The sequence below is a fragment of the Cryptomeria japonica genome, chromosome 4 (genome assembly GCF_030272615.1).
Source record: "Cryptomeria japonica chromosome 4, Sugi_1.0, whole genome shotgun sequence".
In the NCBI taxonomy this organism is placed as follows: domain Eukaryota; kingdom Viridiplantae; phylum Streptophyta; class Pinopsida; order Cupressales; family Cupressaceae; genus Cryptomeria; species Cryptomeria japonica.
The window spans coordinates 114,548,948-114,568,878 of NC_081408.1; the positions used below are offsets into that span (position 1 = coordinate 114,548,948).

General features: G+C 39.0%; 1 protein-coding gene across 1 annotated transcript; it reads right to left on the bottom strand.

The window, feature by feature from the left end:
- Positions 1 to 16,449: 16,449 nt before the first annotated feature.
- LOC131046158 (pentatricopeptide repeat-containing protein At3g24000, mitochondrial) lies at positions 16,450 to 19,678 on the bottom strand. Its single transcript, XM_057979829.2, has one exon. The coding sequence runs from the start codon at positions 19,364 to 19,366 to the stop codon at positions 16,712 to 16,714; it is 2,655 nt and encodes an 884-aa protein (XP_057835812.2). The 5' UTR covers positions 19,367 to 19,678; the 3' UTR covers positions 16,450 to 16,711.
- Between the last annotated feature and the right edge of the window lie 253 nt (positions 19,679 to 19,931).

A 19,931-nucleotide genomic window follows, 5' to 3' on the forward strand; every position in this document is an offset into this window, starting at 1 on the left:
AGAAGTTTGCAAGGTACTTAAATGGCCTTAGACAAAACATTCAAGATGAGATCAGTATGATAGAACCTGACACAATCTATAAATGCTTTTAGTTAGCCTTGAGAGAAGAAGATAAGATCAAATGGAAAGGTGAACATAATCAGAGGGGCAAAGGTGACAAAGGTTTCCTAGGAAGAGGCACCTTTGGAAGGGGCTATAATCTCAACAAGAATGAATAAAGCAATCAATCAGAGAACGGTGGTGATAATCCTAACAAAGGAGGAAAATTTAGAGGCAACTCTAGAGGAAGAAACACCTATAGAGGCAGATTTGGTAATTTGGGAAGAGGAACCATAGTCTTCACTGACAAATGGTACCATTGTCATCAAGTGGGGCATACCATGAGTTGGTGTCCTGAAAAGACTTCAAGCTCTCACATGGGAGACAAGAGAACTCAGTTGGTGCAATAAGAGGATTGTCAAAGTGTTACCTCACCAATCTGCAAGGCAAGACCAGTCCTAGATGGAGAGAACCTGATGCTAAGAAGGACCTTGTTGAAGGTACCACAGTCCAAAGGAAGACACTTTTCAAAACCACATGCAGATCTTATCGTAAGATTTGTAAAGTTTAAGTAGATTCAGGGTCTACAGAGAACATTGTAGTAGTTGAGATGGTAGACAACCTAAAATTGGAAAGGTTGCCACATACCACGCCCTGTAAGGTATCTTGGCTAAGTAAGGGTCACCATGTGCTTGTAGATGAGAAAACGTGGGTAGATTTTGAAATGGGAGATTACAAGGATAGTGTGCTATGTGACATATTACCCATGGATGCATGTCACTTGCTGTTGGGATGCCCTTGGCAGTACGATGTCAAAGCCATACATGATGGGGAGATGAATTTCTATGTTATCACCAAGGAGGGTTGAAAGTTTCAAATGGATCCCTTGATTGATCAGGGTGAAGAAAGACATGTTGGATCAAGTTTTATGTTTCTTTGTGGGAAGGAGTTCTTGAAATTGTTGAAGCATGAAGGGAACCAAGGATGTGCTCTTATAGTGAAACCTAAAGAAGAGACAAAGACTGAAACCAAATTGGTGATACCTCAAGAACTGCAAACCTTGTTAGACCGGTACAAAGACATAGTTGTCAATGAGATTATGAATGCCTTAGCCCCTATGAGAGATGTTAACCATAATTTAGACCTCATACCTAGTTCAAATATTCCAAACAAGGTTGCTTACAAAATGACACCTACTCAAAATGAGGAAATAGCAATGCAAGTGCAGGAATTGCTAGATAAGGGGTTGATAAACAAGAGTTTAAGTCCATGTGTAATGCCTACTATTTTGACATTTAAGAAAGATGGAAAGTGGAGGATGTGCATTGATTCAAGGTCCATAAACAAAGTCACAATTAGATACCAGTTTCCAATGCCAAGGATTGAGGATCTAATGGACTACCTAGGAGGAGCTTGCTACTTTTCTAAGATGGATTTAAAATTAGGTTATCATCAAATTAGGATCAGACCTGGTGATGAATGGAAGACAACCTTTAAAACAAATGAGGGGCTTTATGAATGGTTGGTGATTCCCTCTGGGCTCACAAATACATGTAGCACCTTCATGAGACTCATGAATGAGGTTCTTGTAGAGTTCATTGGTAAGTTTGTCATTGCTTATCTTGATGACATTCTGATTTTTAGCAGGTCAAAGGAGGAGCATATCAAACACCTGAATCAAGTTTTGAGGAAGCTACATCAAGAAAAGTTGATGATCAACTTGGATAAATGTGATTTTTTCAAAAATGAATTGGTGTATCTTGGTTTTGTAGTTTCTAAAGGTTGTTTAAAAATGGATCTATCAAAAGTGGAAGCAATAGTGAATTGGCCTACTCCTAAGTCAGTAGGAGATGTCAGAAGTTTCCATGGTTTGGCTTCTTTTTATAGGAAATTCATTAGAGGATTTAGCCATGTGTGTGCACCTATCTTGAACACCATCAAAGGTGAGATAAAATGTCATTTTAAGTGGAATAGTACAACAGACAAGGGGTTTGAGTTAAAACAAAAGGTATCTAAACTCCCTTACCTTAGGTTCCTTGATTTCAATCATCTCTTCACTATGGAGTGTGATGCAAACAAGTTCGCTATAGGGGACATTTTGAGCCAAGAAGGTCACCCGATTGCATTTTTCTATGACAAGCTCAATGAAGCAAAACAAAAGTATTCTACTTATGATCTAGAGTTATATGCCATGGTGCAAGCACTCAAGAAGTGGTGGCATTATTTGTTACCTAAAGAGTTCATAGTCTACACTGCTAATCATGCACTTAGTTTTTTGAATGGGAATGAGAAATTGAATCAAAGACACCTCAAGTGGGTTGAGTATTTGCAGGCCTACACCTTTTCCATCAAACACAAGAAAGGAGTAACCAATAAGGTAGAAGATGCCTTAAGTATAAGGTTTCTAACCATCCAATAAGTACAACTACAAAGTGTGGGGTTAAATGACTTCCAAGACCTCTACCAAGGTGACAAAGATTTTGGTGAAGCATATGATGTTTGCTCAAAGTTTTCTAATGCTTGTCATGTTGCCTATTTTGATTTTATGTTGCAGGAAGGTTTATTGTTTAAAGGACACCTACTTTGCATACCACAGTGCTCTATGAGAGACAATATCATCAAGGAGAAGCATCAAGGCAGTCTAAGTGGACATTTTGGTCTTGACAAGACCTTAGAGCAGGGTGGCAGGTTCTACCATTGGCCTAAACTATAGTCAAATATTAGGAAGTTTTTGGAGCAATGTGCTATTTGTCAGAGGGCTAAGTGTGCCTCTAGCAATGTAGGTTTATATCAGCCTCTTTCCATACCAACAAGGCCATGGGATTGTGTGAGTATGGACTTTGTTCTTGGTTTACCTAGAACTCCAAGAGGATATGACAAATTCTAAGTCATAGTGGATAGACTCAATAAGATGGCACACTTTGTGCCTTGCAAATGCACTAATGATGTCTCCTACATATCAAGGTTATTCTTCAAAGAGATTGTGAAGATCCATGGTTTACCACTTAGTATTATGAGTGATAGAGATACAAAATTTGTGAGCCACTTTTGGCGAACCTTGTGGAATGAAACTTGGTACTAACCTTTCTTTTCATTTGCATACCATCCACAATCTGATGGTCAAATTGAAGTAGTAAATAGGTCCTTGGGTAATTTGCTAAGATGTCTCACCAAACAACATGGTCAAGTTTGGGATCTAGTATTGGGACAAGCGGAGTCTGCCTAAAATGACTCTGTCAATAGGGGCACAGGCCAGAGTGATGAGGAGGAAAACAGATTGGTACACCAACTCCTTCATGAAGTCACACTTTTTCTAAAATTATCATCAACTCCTGCTCCTGCAGCCGCTTCAAGACTACCTCCAAGTGTTTCAAGTGTTCCTCCTTGCTCTTACTGAACACCAATATGTCATCAAGGTAGAATACCACAAATTTCCTTATAAACTCCTGCAACACTTCATTTATTAGTCTTATAAAGGTGCTAGGGGAATTTGAAAGACCAAAAGGCATCACAAGCCACTCATACAACCCTTCATTGGTTTTAAATGCAGTCTTCCATTCATCCCCCTCTCTTATCCTTATTTGATGGTACCCACTCTTGAGGTAAATTTTAGAGAAATAGGTAGCTCCCCCTAAATAATCCATTAGGTCCTCTATCCTTGGAATAGGAAACCTATATCTGATGGTTATCCTACTGATAGCCCTAGAATCAGTACAAAGCCTCCATTTCCCATCCTTCTTTGGGGCTAAAATAGTAGGTACTGCACATGGGCTAAGGCTCTTTCTCACCAACCCTTTATCTAGGAGCTCTTGAATTTACCTAGCTTTCTCTTCATTCTGTTGTGGGGTCATTTTATATCCTACCTTGTTAGGATGTACTGCTCTTGGTATGAGGTCAATCTAATAACTAATATCTTTGATAGGTGGCAGGGAGTCTGGTATGTCTTCTACAACCACTCTTTTGTACCTCTCTAGTAGCTCCCTTACCTCGTTAGGTCCTACCTCACTCACACCCGTCTTTTCTTCCTTGGGCTTCACAATCAAAGAAAAACCTAGTCCACCTTCCTCCTTTAGTGTATCAAGGAATTATTTTTCCCCTACCATCATCACACTAGATCCTACATTTTGTGTATCCCCTTCTACCACTGACTATATCCTAAAGGTCACACCATCCTTTTGGAAAGAGTAAGCATTATTTTCTCCATCATGATGAGACTTTTTGTCAAACTTCCATTATCTGCCCAGAAAAATATGGCAAGCATCCATTGGAAGGATGTCACAAATTTTTTTATCCTTATACTCCCTAATACTAAACTCTACCCATGCTTGTTCATTGACGAGTATGTGTTGCCCTTTGTTCAACCAACTGACCCTATATGGACAACTATGATGTATCCTTTCCAAGTTCAACTTGTTTACTGCTTCCAAAGATATAATGTTATCAGTAGACCCTGAATCTATGACATATTTACAAACCTTACCTTGAATCTTGCAATTGATTCTAAACAAAGCCTTTGTTTGGGGTGGCTTAGTCTTCACTGGTTCCTTGAGCAGTGTCCTCTTGATCATCAAGTTCTCTGCCATCTTTGATGTCAAATTTACTTCAAGAGATGTCACAGTCCTTGCATCTTCTTGAGTCAAAGTGGTTGTCCTCTCACCACAATGAGAATTTGAGGCCTTCTCTAGACACTTGTAGGTCGGGTGCCCCATCTGATTGTAGTTATAACATCTCATACTAGAGAACTTGGATCCTCTCCTTGGTCCATTTGTCCCACCTCTTCCATTAGGTCTTCTCCCATGGTAGCCTCCTCTGCTACTTGAGTCCCCAACTTGCTCTCCTTGGCTAGACTCACCAATAGTCCCCTGGTTAGGACTTCTTCCTCCAAAACTGTCTCTGCCTCTGAAAATTCTCCCTCCTTTACCTCTATTACCCTGCTCACTTCTTTTTAGTTTCTCTTTTGCCCTTAGGGCCAATTGAAAATACTTGTTCATTGTCTCCGGTGCCAAGATGTTGATCTCATCTTGGATGTTCATCGTTAGGCCATTCAAGTACCTGGCCACTTTCTTTGACTCCTCTTCTTGTCTCTTTGATTTGAGACTTGATTTTATGAAACTCCTTCATATATGCATTCACATCAAGGTCTCTTTGTCTGAGGTTCTGCAAATTTTTGTACATCTGCACTTCATAGTCAATGGGCATGAATTGTACCTTGAATTTAGCTTTCATCCTTTCCCAGGAGGTTATCATACTCTTTCTCTCCTTAACTCTCTCCCCCTTTTACATAGTTCCACCATGTAAGAGCGGACCCTTTCAACCTTTCTTTTGCCAAATTAAATCTCTTATCTTCAGGGATTTATTTGTACTCAAAATGACAGGTCAATGCCTCAATCCAGTCTATCACCTCTTCTGCTTCCATATTTTCACTATATATAGGCAACCCATCAATGGTGTCCCTATTGACTGACCTCAAGGCATCTACAAATTCCCTCTAATCTACATGTATCACCTCTACCCACTTAGAGGATTCCCCATCTTCTTTAGCCCCTTCTTCCTCAGTGTCACTTCCATCTTCCTTATCCTTAGTCTTTTTCAATTCTTCAAGCTTGGACTCAAGCATCTATTCAATCAACTTCTTCATCGAATCTTGTGACATACTCTTAGGAGGCATTTTGTCAGCCCCTATTTCAATCTCTTCCTCTGACATACACTAAGACCACACCATCCAAGTGATCTTCAAAATCCAACTTTGATACAAATATGATGAGGAGGAAAACAGACCACAAGGATAACCTTGAACCAACCAACCTTTAAGGCTCACAAACTTAGTTGGTAATACCTAAATCCAAAGATCCTTAAACAACACCAAGTCAAAAAATGGTTCAATGGCACCAAACAACACCTTGGAAGACCCAAAGGATCCACTATGTCCACTTACAAACAACTAACACTTCTCAAGTTCTTGTGTAACTACCCACACCCTTACATACATGAGTTGGATACTACTAGGCTTTAGGGTTTGAATGGCCCACTTGACCAATTCAACAAAATGATCTTTGGAGGGGTGTTCTCACAACACCTTAACACAAATGAAACATGATTTCATGGTTTAGATCCACTAGAACATCAATTTTGACTCACACACCCACAAACTGAACCGATTGCTATTAGGCTTCCATTTGAGGGAATCGAGTCATAACTTTTAACACCCTGGAGATCCAAGAAAACAAATAATATATTCAAAACCCTTTTGGGAGTTCTCAACAATATCTTAGTTTCTGGTACCGAAACCAACTTGCTAATAGGGGTAATAGACCTATTTGACTGAACGCCTTCCACAAACTGATTTGGTTTTCCTAATGGGTGACCATCACTAACCATTAAATTTTATGTAAATCTCCAAAGTACTCTTCTACCACATTCAAACCCCTTTCCGTGCTCTACCACTCAATTTTCATGCACTACACTCATCAAACCGGTTTGTCACATAGAGATGCCAAACCTAGGGTTAGTTCTCCATCCTCTTCGCCTTGTTGTATCCTCTTAATGGATTTTGGAACTGACATACGATACAGTGGCCTATCATCTCCTATAACGATAGAGTGTTCAGTTAAGGATTGATAGGCCAAAACCCATTATTGCAGTCAAACCCTAGGGGTTTAAGGGTTTTAGGCTACCCGGTAGAGATTTTCTTGAAGAATGGGGCAACAATCACTTCAAAACTTCACACTGAAATAAAAAAATGGTAAGATGATCTAGTTACAGGAACTATGCCATGATAATTCTTGCCAATCCACCTTCAGTATGCAATCAACAAAAATTAGACGGTTTTCCAAGTTTCCAACAGTTCTTGATGCTTCAATTTCCTTTCCAAATCAACCAACTTACATCCTTCAATGTTTGGGGCCTTTAAGACCACAACCTCCCCCAATCATTTTTCAAACTGAACTGACCATTGGAGAATCACAACTTACAAAAAAGTGCAAAATTTTCATGACAACAAATTGACAATATGACAACTTTTGCATAATTCAACCAACTTAGACTCCAGACTATCATAGTCCCCCCAAAATGTAAATGATTACATTTGATTCTAAAACATAAAAAATGACTCAAATACACTTGTGGTCACTTTATCCCTCAATTTAGACCATTGTGACCCTTATTGACTCAATTTTCTCTACCAGACCCTAGATGACAATTTGACCCAAACATGGGCAAACTTGTCACACTCCTAGGACATTGAATTACAAAAAGGACCCATAGGGTCTTATTACATTCCTTATAGGCTAATAGAAAATCATCTTGTTCTTGGTTCATGTCTTCATAGGTAGTTGCTCCTGCACCACAAAGTCCATTTGAGATTGTATATAGATGTCATCCAAGGGGTATCTTAGAACTCGAAGATCTTAGTTCCATGGACAATAGGAGTGCTCAAGGTGAAAATTTTGCAGAGAATATGAAGCAGATCCATGAACAAGTCAAGAAAACATTGAAGCAGAATAATGAGAAATACAAGACACAAGCAAACAAAACAAGAAGAGAAGTACACTACAAGGTAGGTGATCTAGTTATGGCCTACCTAAGAAAGGAGAGACTACCTAAGGGGCAACCTAGCAAACTATGCATGAAGAAGATTGGACCTCTTAAGGTTGTGCATAAGTATGGCAACAATGCCTATGAGGTGGAACTACCACCAAACTTGGGTATGTCACCAATCTTCAATGTATATGATTGGTTCAACTATAAAGGAACTCAGTCAGCTACAAACCAAGAAGAGTCTACTACTACTGAAGATGTAGATTGGATACAAGACCTACCTCCAAGCCAACCGGTGACATTGGATTGCATTCTATATTCCAAGATTGTCAAAAGGACTAGGAAAGGAGTCTATAGAGACTACTTGGTTAAATGGACAGGTCTTCCTAAATCTAAAGCTACATGGATGTTAGAAGGAGATATACTAAAGCATGGAACCACTGTTCAAGCCCTATCCACTCAAGGGACTTGAGTTCTCCCTACCCTGAGAGTATAGTGCAGGGGCACTTAGCAAATTTTGGTAACTTTGTTTCCAGGATGTTGGAATCATGTTTTTAGTTTTGTAATAAGGCCAAGAGGCCATTAAGTATGTGCTCAAATGATTGTAAGGGCCCTAAGAGTCTTTGTTTGACCAATGTTGGCTTGTGAGCTCTTAAGGGTGCCAGGTAGATCACTTAATAGGATAAGTTGTTTTTTTGGGTTAATGTAGGTTGGTTGATGTTGTTTTGAGTTTTTTAATGTCATATATGTCATTTGAAAGTGACCAAGTTTGGGTTTGAGCAAATTTGCTTACCTATGCAACAAATTTCAAAAGTTTCTCATAACAACTTTGCAACATTTTCATACACCAACAGTTGGTTGTCACAGTTGATTATGAGCATGTGTAACTACTCCAAGGCTAGTATAAGGCTTGGAAATACCAATGATAAATGGTTGTTGAAGGTTGTTGAAGATCTGAAGCAAATGAACTAATTTGGTTTCCCATTTGGTGTGTTTTCCTAAGTCACCGTCTGTTCTTTGCAAGTTTGTACGGCCTATACGGATTGACATTTCCAAAACAGGGACATGGATTGTTAGACTAGTGTCTTACCTTCATTTTTTTTTTGATTTGGAGTCTTTATGTGTTGTAGTTTGTGAATAATCTTCATTTTGTTGCAAGCGGGTTCAAAGGTCCTAAAAACTAGGGTTTTGAGACCAAAATGGCTCCAACCTAACGTTCCATGGTGGATATCCTCTTTGAAACCTTGTGGAATGCTAGGTTGTAATGTATTCTATGTTTTCTTTTTGGTTTTGAGATAGGGGAAGTTGAACCAAAGATTTGCCACCATACCCTAAGCTTGGCATGTTGAGTTGGCAAGCATTAGGAATCGTGGATAACAGACCCTAATTGGGTGAATCCGGTGGGTGGAGGTGAAGTATGATTGGATTGGAATACCATATGGAGGTATAGAAATTCAATCAACATTAGTTCACAAAGGAAATCATAACAGTGAAGGAGTTTTGACCAATCCTTACTTTCTAGGCCTAGGAAGGGGCAATTAGGCCTAATTAACTGGTAAGGGCTAGATATGTTAATGACAAAACCCACCTCCGGTTTTGAGATATTGTATGTAAACCCCAAAAGGGTGTCTAGAATGTAAAAGAGTTCATAGGGTTGTTAAGGAAGTTTAGTAGATAAATGTAGAATACTCCGCTGACAGGGCTACTGGAATTAGGTCTCTAGTTAGGCCTAAAAGTGCAGGTTGTTTATAAAACACCAAACCGGTAAGTGTTAAATCTCTTGACTAAGGAATAGGGTTGGGAATCCTTCCAAAATCATCCATCCTAATGTGTGTAGTGTGGGGAATGAATATCCTATGGTAGAGGGGTTGAACTCTCCGGTTGAGTGTGAAAGGGAGTGGGAAAACAAGGTCTCCTGAGAAAGAAAAGGGAACTCACAAAGCAACAAGTGCTTATCCTAGCCTAAGGACCTTGGAAAGGTCAGAGAGGGTAAGTCTTGCAGACTCTTGGAGGGTGTGAGGTGTAAAATCATTAGATGATTCTTGTGTAGCTTGGAGGAGATACCTAGACAAGGTAGCACAAATCGGTGAGAGACAACTCACTCTACATCAGGTTTGAGAACACAATCGTTAATTTTGAGTCAATCTCTATTTCGGTGTTCGATGGGTCTAACTATTCCATTTAGAGTTGTAGAATGGAAATCTACCTGTCCTCATTAGTCTATGATGTTTTGGTGTCGTTTGTTAATGGTTTTTGTAGTCTTGTCATTCTTCCTATCGATCCTGAAGCAGAAAGTAGACAAAGTTCAATGTTGAAGCAATGAAGGATATACATAGTGAACTTTCTGGTGATGTTTCATCAAAAGTGGATAAGTGCAAATCTGCAAAGGGCTTGTGGGATAGATTGAAGAAACTATATGGAAATGGACCTAGCACCGCTGAACCGGTTTGTGGGAGCAAGAAGAGAAATGGAACACATGAATATACATATGATGAACATAGATCTGTCAGCTATTGCAGCAGTGATGAAGAGGAAACCCATCTCCTCATGGCTCAAGAGACTCAAAGTGACACTGCAGATCAATCCTACCAACAAGATGTGATTGGTAGTGATGGTGAAGATGAAGAGGAAGTTGAAACTGAAGTTGATCTTGAAGGAGAGCTTGTAAGTGCACGCGAGGAACTTAGTAGAGTAAGAAAATAATACAAGATGTTCAAGAATGTTGCCATTGTGGGAAAAGACCGATTGAGAAAAGGTCTTCAAGAGTCAGAGTTAACCATTTCAAAATATGATAGCACAAGTGGATGATGCTAAAAGGATAAATGAAGAACCAAAATCAGATTTGGATACCAAGAAATGCAAGTGTAAAGATTTAGAATCAGAGCAAGAGGCCAAGGACAAAGAATGTCAGAAGTTAAAAGGAGAATTGGAGAATCTAAGGAAAGACCTTGACAAGTGCCAAGATGAGCTCAAGGTGAGGATCCGGTATGAAGGAAGCTTTGAAGCCTTGGATAAAATTTTGAACAAGCAAAAACACTCCAAGGACACCAAAGGAGTTGGATATGATGTCAGTGAGTGCTCCACAAGCAATGATGTCTCCAACAAAGAAATTCAGTTTGTCTCCGCAGGTGGAGATAACAAAGGACATACCTTCACAGTCAGAAATGCTCCTAGGAAGAAGGTTGACCTAACTACAACCGGTGAAGACATGAGGATGAAGACTGCTGCTGCAAGAAGAAATAATGCTGATCCAAAAAGGAAAGGAAAACTGATAGAAGATGGCTTCATCAAAAACAAGGACATAAGAAAAAATCCTAGTAGACCTCCTACTAGTATAAGACAAAGAAACACTGTTGCCCACAAGACAAGACAAGTGTAGAAAAGGAAGGGATTACATGAAAAGACTGTGGAAGCTGGACAAAACAAGAACAATCCCCAGAGAAGTAGAAATAGAGAAGCCAAACTGGAAAGATCACCTCATGCTTGGCAAAATAAATTTGTAAGTTATAAGCCCTCTTTCTCTGATTATTGCTTCTCTTGCAAAGATTATGGTGATAGGGTAGATGAATGTAAAATGAGGTCTAGGATTAGACAAAGTGTTTTTCCTAAGAATAGAAATTCAGTTTGTAAAAGATTTAATGCATATGGGCATAAGATGTCAGAATGTAGAAACATGCATATGCCCTCTCCCGGTTACACTAACAAGAATTATTTAGCTATTCCAAGAAATGGAAATCCTGTATATTATCAAGGTAATGGATTTGGCCATAGAAGCCATGAATGTAGGAAGAAGAAATTTCAGTCATATGGAAGCCGATGTAACAATCATGCTCAATATGGAAGAAGTTATAGAGCATATGAGAATCAAAGACCAACATGGAACAAAAGCAGGAATGTTCTCGTAAGATCAAGAAATCCATTGATTCTGGTAGCCTGCTACAATAGCATGACTAGGAGAACAGGAGCAAATCAAGTTAATCAAAGACCCGATGATCATTTAGTTGGCATGAAAATAGTATGCTACTACAACAATGCTTTTGGAACCAATCAACAAAAGAAAATTGCCACTGCTCCAGAGACAACAAATGAGGAAATGAGGGAAATCAAGAAAGTATGGAGAAAGAAGGAAGATAATATGGCCATGGGCAGGCATTGCGCATTCAATGCACAGGTGATGACTCCTAAAGATTAAAGGAGATGTAGGAGCTTAGGGGGAGCTACATATTGTTCATATCACTCACCCCCAAATTTGAAAAGGAAAAATGTAAGGACAGGTTGCTATCGGTATAAGGGAGAAGATGAGATGACTGTGTGTGTAGTTATTGCCTTAGCTACACATTTACATGTGTAAGATGGATTGCTGTTGCAAGTGTCAAATGGATGGCTTAAACTGCAAAATGGTTGCAATAGAATTTGAAACAAGAAGACAAAGGTCAGTGGATAAAAGTGTTCTGGTAGAGATATTGGTCTGGTATAGTAAAGTGGTATGTTACCGGTATGGATATTAACCGTCATTGCAGATTATGTGAGTCAATGTGTTATGGGATCATTGCAGTGACTCCTATTGCTTGAATTGAGGAAATTTTGCTTTGGGCCATTTTGGAGAAGTATTGTGTGAAAATGTGTTGGTCCAGTAGTCGACCTTATGTGCATGCATCATTATGATCTAACCGGTTTGGTAGTTGACATAATGTTGATGAGTCTTGACATTGTGGTCATGTAAGATTATGTCACAAAGATGTGTTGGATATCATGAAAGTGGAATGCCATATGTATATCATGTATGCTTAGCTCTACCAGTATAAGGTGCAAATTGGAGCCCCAGTTTAGGACCTGATAGGCAAAGAAGATTTGACAAAGAGGGAGAGTTACCTGCACAGGTGGAGAATATACTATTGGTATCATATTGGTATCAGTATTAGTGTCAGCAAATTGGTGGCAGAATAATTTCCTGCATACCAAAGGGGGAGAAGATGCATTCTGACCGTAGCTAAGTCAAATTCACTAACGCACCTCTCATAATGGTATCAGATTGGTATATGCAATTTGGTATTAGTTGGCTTTTGAGCCTTCTATCTCAAGTGTTGCTGGATGAGAGGATGTAGAGTATAATGGTCAAAGGGGGAGAAGCAACCGATAGAAAGTTCTGTCAAGCCCTTTGTCATTGTTGTCGAAGGGGGAGAGGAAACTAGTAGTATACCGAATACTACATGTGTTGACATCAATGCCGAAGGGAGAGATTGTTGGCATTGAGTTGTCATTGATGTCAACCGGTTTTTTGGTCATTGGAGTCAACCGATATAGCATGTTACTGGTATAGCTTGTCACCGGTATGGAATGTTGACCAATGATTAGGCATTGGAGACAGTTGGTATTATGGCAATGTCAACTGGTGAGTGATGTATTGGAAGTGTGTTGTTGCCAACCGGTAAGCATGTGACTGGTAAGCAAGAAAGGTTGAACTAATGGAGAAAGTGCAGCCAACTGGTATGCAGTTTGATGTCATACAATAGGACTCCCATCAGATAAAGATGTTGTCACGAGATGAAGAGAAGACTGGCAGAGACTGTGCTCAAGCGGATTATATGCCTGGTTGAAGTTGTGTCTTTTCAAACAGGGAAGTCATACTGGTGCAATACCAGAAGTAGAGAGCAATGTATTGTTAACCGGTTCCCACTAGTTGTTGGCCAACATCTGATTGAAGGCTCATACCAAATGACCCAAGTGGAACATGAGGAAGACTCCTGTATATGAAATCAGAGATATGCACCGAATCAACAAGGGAAGACATGATGAGCTACCAAGATAGAAGAGGAAAAGTAAGTTGTGAAGAGTTTGTCACTTTGACAGACCGGTTGAGATGAGAACCTGACTCATGAAGGAGAAGGAAAAGTTCAACACTTGCAGACATGGATCTACTTTGAGATTCTGATATCAATAGGGATTCCTTTTGGTGTTTGATGTCTAAGATTATCATGCTACCAGTGTGCTAGGAGATGTGCTTTGGAGACTGTTAACATGTTGATGTCAATTGGTATAGTCAACCGGTATGCAGGCAGGTAAGTAAGGTATGTTATTGGTATATAGGCAGATGTATTATCAACTGATGAGGTTAAGGATGTCAACCGGTAAGCGAGAAAAAGATACAAAGTGAAGAGCTCTCATCAAATGGAGATGTGCATGATGACTCACTCTAGATATATGTTGTGGATTGTCGAGTCTGGACTAGGCTGATGTGATCCCACTGGCAAAACTAGAGATTACATGGTTTGAAGGTTAACCGGTTAGAGCATCATCGGTAGGGTAAGATGAACCGGTAGTATAAGTTATACCCCGATTGTGTGTTGTGGTCGGTGACTAAGCTTGAACCGACACAGTGAGCAAAGGTGGATGTTGACATTAAGACATGTAGCTTCCAGGTGGCAAAGTAGAAAACCTAATATGCAGAGGTCGGTGAACAAGGTAATTGGTGATTGGGTCGACAGTTAATGTAGACTGCGAAACTCATGGGTTGAGTGCAGAAGGATGCGACTTGAGGCAGATCGAAAGGTTGACTGTTGAGATGTGATGATTGATGCAAGGTATCTAGGTGTAGATCAGATTTGGTGAAGGGAACTGCGAGATCATTTATGGTGATTGACAATGCAAGGCTGACAAAACAAGTTGCAGGTTCCCAATGTTAGAAAATGTGTATTGGAAGGGTAAGTAATGACAATGTTGTGTGATTTGTCACAAGTTGTCCATCTTTGATTGGATCTGATACGGTTCATGGTGGGTAGAAGAAACTGTAGCGCACCAAGGTTGAATCGATGTTTTGGCTGGAAAGCACTAGTATAAATGTGCAGGTCGCATACCAGATTGGTGCCTGCTGCATGAGAGAGTGATGCCGGTGAAGTGAGTGCAAGCATAGAGTCAATCAGTCTGAGATTTTATTGCAAAATAATGAAGAAGTTGAGTGTTCCAAGACAAACCGGTGAGAGAGCTAACCGGCAAGGGTTTAGGCTATCGGTAAAACTGTTGCAGAGCACAATAGACATCTAACCAGTAGAGATTGAATTAGTAAGACTGTGACTGAGAGTAAAGGAGATCTGGTAATGTGGAAGCAGAGTATAAAGGCAAGTTGAGATAGAGAGATAAAGATCTCGGTAGAGAAGAGGCAAAGTGACAGAAAGAGATTCAACTGGTAAGGGTTGAGGTAACCGGTGAAGCAATTGCAGAGTCTATCAATTCACATAACCGACAGTGTCTGAACTGGTAAGGTTGCAACAGAGAGTGAAGGAGATCAAGAACAGTGTGAGTGGGGAATTGACAAAGAACAAAGCAGGGTTGAACCAGAAGAGAAAAGTTAAACCAAAAGAGAGAATTAAATTGCAGAGGATACAAAACTCATTTGTGACCGAGTTATTTCTATTGTATTGATTTGATAGCATTCATTGTATTCATTAAGTTGGTGTTCGGTGCAGGGGTTGGTGCTTCTTGGGTTGGTGCCCTAAACATTGTAATACTGTTGTTTCATTGTGAGGCTGGATTGGAGTAGTAGACTCCAACAACATTTCTCACCAAGGTTTTTCCCACTTTGGGTTTTCCTCGTGTATCCAGTGTTATGTGATGTGCCTTTATGTGTGCTTGTTTTATTATCATCTCCTTTATCTCACTGGTATACTTTCTCAGTCTTGAAATTGCTAATCGGTACACATAGTAAAGTTTAAAAGGCTTAAGGTTGTTGATAACTACTGATTCATCCCCCCTCTCAGTGGTATCCCATGTTCTACATCAACTCCCTCCAAAGATATAGGAAGGTTAAAAATAATATAGGGAGGTTGAGAAATGTGTGTGCGTACACATTATTTGAAGAACAATTTGGAAGTTTGAAGATAATGATGGATATTAATATCTTTAGCCACATGATGAATGAGTTGGCAAAGAGGAAGATGATGTGGAGATGAGGTGAGTTGGAAAAGGAAAATTAAATAATTAAGAAATTATTTAATTGATGAGACTATAGGATAGTGGAAGGGAGTTAATTAAATATTAAATATTTAATTAATCGGTTAGAAGAAATGGATATAATGAATTAATTAATAAAATGTTTCAATTAAATTAATTAATAGAAGAATATCAAATGAACTAAATAAATTAATCTTTTCAAATTAATTATTTAATAGAAGAATAATTATTAAATAAATATAAAATATTTATTTAATTGCTCATAACCAATTTTATGTGTATATATTTCTCATCATTGATTCCATTAATTAAATAAATATTATTAACTATTTAATTAATTTTATAATGCACTTTTATCTTTATCCCTATCCATTCAATTTTATCTCTTTAGTTGGTTCACATGAATCAAAATCTAAATTCATAGTCATATGACATGTGTCCATATCCATTCAATTTTATCTCTTTAATTTGTTCACATGAATCAAAATCTAAATTCATAGTCATATGACATGTGTCCCTTTCACATGTCTAACTAAGCCCTATCTAGATTCATTACACCTAGATACTTCTCAAAAGTTAATCTAACTTTATACCTTGTCCATCCATCTTAATTTAAACCTCTTAATCTTGATCCTTCCTATAAGGATGTTGCCCTAACCTTATGTCAAGTTCTAGATCCGATCTCTCATGTGACACTTGTGACACGGCTACAACTTTTATCCAAAGTCCTAATCCTCTTTTAATCATAACCATCCATTTAACCTCTACATCCTAGCCATTGATTTTGTCCCTTGGGAATTCAATAAAAAAGAGACCTCTCACCCCATTTCCATATCTTGCTTTCATCTTATTATTATGCAGTCCATTTTATCACTCAATCATTTTGATCATATTGTCATACTGCAGAATATAAGCAGTCACATCTCATATATCAACATATTTCACTTAATGCATTTGCATGCAATGCATGGATCATACAAAGAAAAATGTTTAATCAAAGGCCTAACGGATATCTTTCCTTTCAATACAGAAACTTTTAGAATACATTTGTCCATATATCTCTTCCATGGTCTCTTCCATATTCCACAATGAACTATTCACAATCTCTTCTTGCATGTCCAGAAAGGCCAGCTCTTCAAATTATTTTGTGCTAGGAAACCTGGCAACTAACAATGTCTTTAACTTTTTATCACCAATAATCTCCACATGAGCACAGTCCAAACTTGAAATGATGGTATCGTACAGAATCTCTGACAACAATTTCTCGGCCAACAATTTTTGAAACAAATTTGATTGTTGTGTGACAATCACCACACACACGTAGGTTTTTGACAATTCGAATAGGTGTCCCAGAAGGTATACTTATAATTCCAAATGCTAAAGCTAGCTTCTCACTATGATAACTAAGAGCATGTTCCTTATGTTCCTCTTCAACATCATGAAGCACAAAATTTGTATCAGCCACATACCCTGCATCCTTCATTTGCTTAGCCAGTTTATCCAGAACTTCATAGATCTCTGTTGTTTGTGGGTGACTTCTATCTTCCACAAAAAAAGAATGTACTCTGTCTTTCACCTCAATCCAGCTGCATCCTGGTTTTTTTATCACTCCTCTGTCTTTCATCATTTTCCTAATCTTTGCTACCTCATCCCACTTGCCAGCTGCAGCATAGAGGTTTGACAATAACACATACGGTGCAGAATTTTGTGGTTCCAACTCAAAAAGGTTTTCTGCAGCATATTTTCCTAATTTAGTATTCTTGTGAATCCTACAGGCAGCAAGCAGGGACTTCCACACAATACCATCAGGTTTAACCGGCATCTTCCTAAGTAAATCTTCAGCCTCATTCATGTGCCCAGCTCGACCAAGAAGGTCAATCATGCAGGCATAATGTTGTGTCTGTGGTGTGATACCATAATCAAGAGCCATGGAATTAAACAAGTGACGTCCTTCATTCACTAATCCAGCATGGCTGCAGGCAAATAGCACACCAACAAAGGTGACATGGTCTGGCTTCAAGCCTGATGATAGCATTTTCTCATAGAGTTTGAGAGCATCCTTGCCACAGCCGTTTTGGGCATATGCTTTGATTATAGAGGTCCATGAAACAACGTCTCTACTGGGCATTTCTCTGAATACGAGGTATGCGTCCTCTATGCTCCCACATTTAGCATACATAATAACAAGGGCATTATGCACAGACAAATAATCACCTGATTTTGATCTAATAGCAAGGGCATGTACTTGCTTTCCCTGTGCTAAAGCTGATAAGCTGGCACATGCACTTAAAACACTAGCCAAACTGAACTCATCTGGTGTTATGCCCGCCTCTCTCATTTGACGAAAAAGTTGAAGTACCTCCTCATTATTCCCACTCTCCACATACACTCCAACTATTGCAGTCCAAGAGACAACATCTCTCTCTGGAATACTATCAAACACTTTCTTCGCATCATCCAAGATCTGGCATTTGGCATACATGTTAACTAAAGCGTTGCCAACATACCTATTTGACTCGAAACCAGTTCTTATTATTGAGGCATGGATCTGCTTACCTTGTTCTAATGCCGGAAGGGTAGAACATGCATTAAGAATGGTAGGAAAAGTAAAATGATCCACTTTTACACCTACCCTATGCATTTGACAAAAAAAATTTAGAGCCTCAGCTGCACGTCCATGTTGAATATATCCCCCAATCATTGCATTGCAAGACACCTCCTCTCCTCCTTGAACCTCACCCACCATTTTCAGGGCATCTTCTAGGCTTCCACATTTTGAATACATCACCACAAGCGAACTCCCTACGAAACTATTAAACTCAAATCCACTTCTTATGATATAACCATGAATCTGCCTGCCCGATTCAAGAGCAACAAGGTCTGCACATGCAACCAAAGCACTTGAATAAGTAAATTGATTGCATTGTTCCCCTGTCCGAAGCATCTCAGGCAAGAATTTTAAAGCCTGCTCCCCCTTTCCATTATGTGCATACCCTGAAATTATAGAAGTCCATAATACAGCATCTCGTTTGGGAATTCTATCAAACACTCGGCGGGCATCTTCAATTCTCCTGCATTTAGCATACATGTCAACCAGAGAACTAGCTAGATCAACATTCAGGCCAAGTTTCGTCTTAATAATATATGCATGGGTTTGTTCCCCTTCTAATACGGCAGAATTCCCAGCACATGCCCGGAGAATGCTGCCAAAAGTGTACTCATTCGGTATCATGCCTTCCTTCTGCATTCGACGGAACAACTCCATGGCTTCTTTACCACAACCATAGCGTGCAAATCCCGTGATGAGAGACGACCAAGATATCGAGTTCCTTTCAGGCATTTTTTCAAACATATCGAGCGCCTCCTCCAGCATCCCACATTTGGCATATCCAGCAATCATGGTGTTCCAACTAAATTTATCTCGTTCGGGCATTTTGTCAAACACATCGCGTGCATCCTTAGTTTTTCCTGATAAAAGACAAATATGAACAAGACGGTTTCCTTTCAAAATCGGTGGCTTATATCCAGCTTCGATCATATCAGAATACAACTGCTTGCCCTCTGTTACGTTTTTTGTATCAATACAATCCTGCAGCAGACGATCAAAAGCCAAAAAATCGGTATGATTTCTTTCTGGTTTGTCATTGAACTTACATTTGGTTTCAAAACACTGCATGTTCTCTACTGAATGTATTTTGATAGGAAGAGGGCAAGTACAAAAACAAGTATAAGCATTGTGGCGATTCCATAGCTTAAATATGGTAAAAGAGAAAATATTCGGTTGTAATGAATTGGCGTGGTGTGTAATTGCTGTGAGAGCAGAGTTAATATAAATCCACTTCATAGCGATGTCTCATATTTTCAGACAATGCCATGAAATCCCTTGAGAGATGGTTACCCATCTGCAGAAACGAACTAAATAAAATTCTGTAAAACCCTAAAATTCGAAATTTCGAGAATGCAGATACGTATATTAGACATCCCAACCCCGGTTCGATACTTTTTGTTGCCTGTAAATCCCCGAGTTTGAATTTCACCAGATGGTATGCATAAATGGCACACTTTTATCGATCCTTGAGAAGGCTTTGAATTTGGCGGCAGTGTATTATTTTATTCTACTTTTCTACTTTGTTTGATTGGGGATATCCATTTGGATGAAGTCATTAGGGGTACTCGATAAAATCGTAATCTATAGAGAACTCTTAGTGAATCTTCAACTTCACCATAGACCAAAGGTCACTTAGACATGTTATTAAAATTTAATTATTCAATTAGAGTTTCTTATTATGTTGGGTTAACTTCTTTTCTTTTAATTAACAAATTAATTCATTTCTTTAGTAAAATATGTTCACCCAATCATAGATGTTTGTTGATGTTCATGTAAACGAATATAAATAATCCTTAGGATT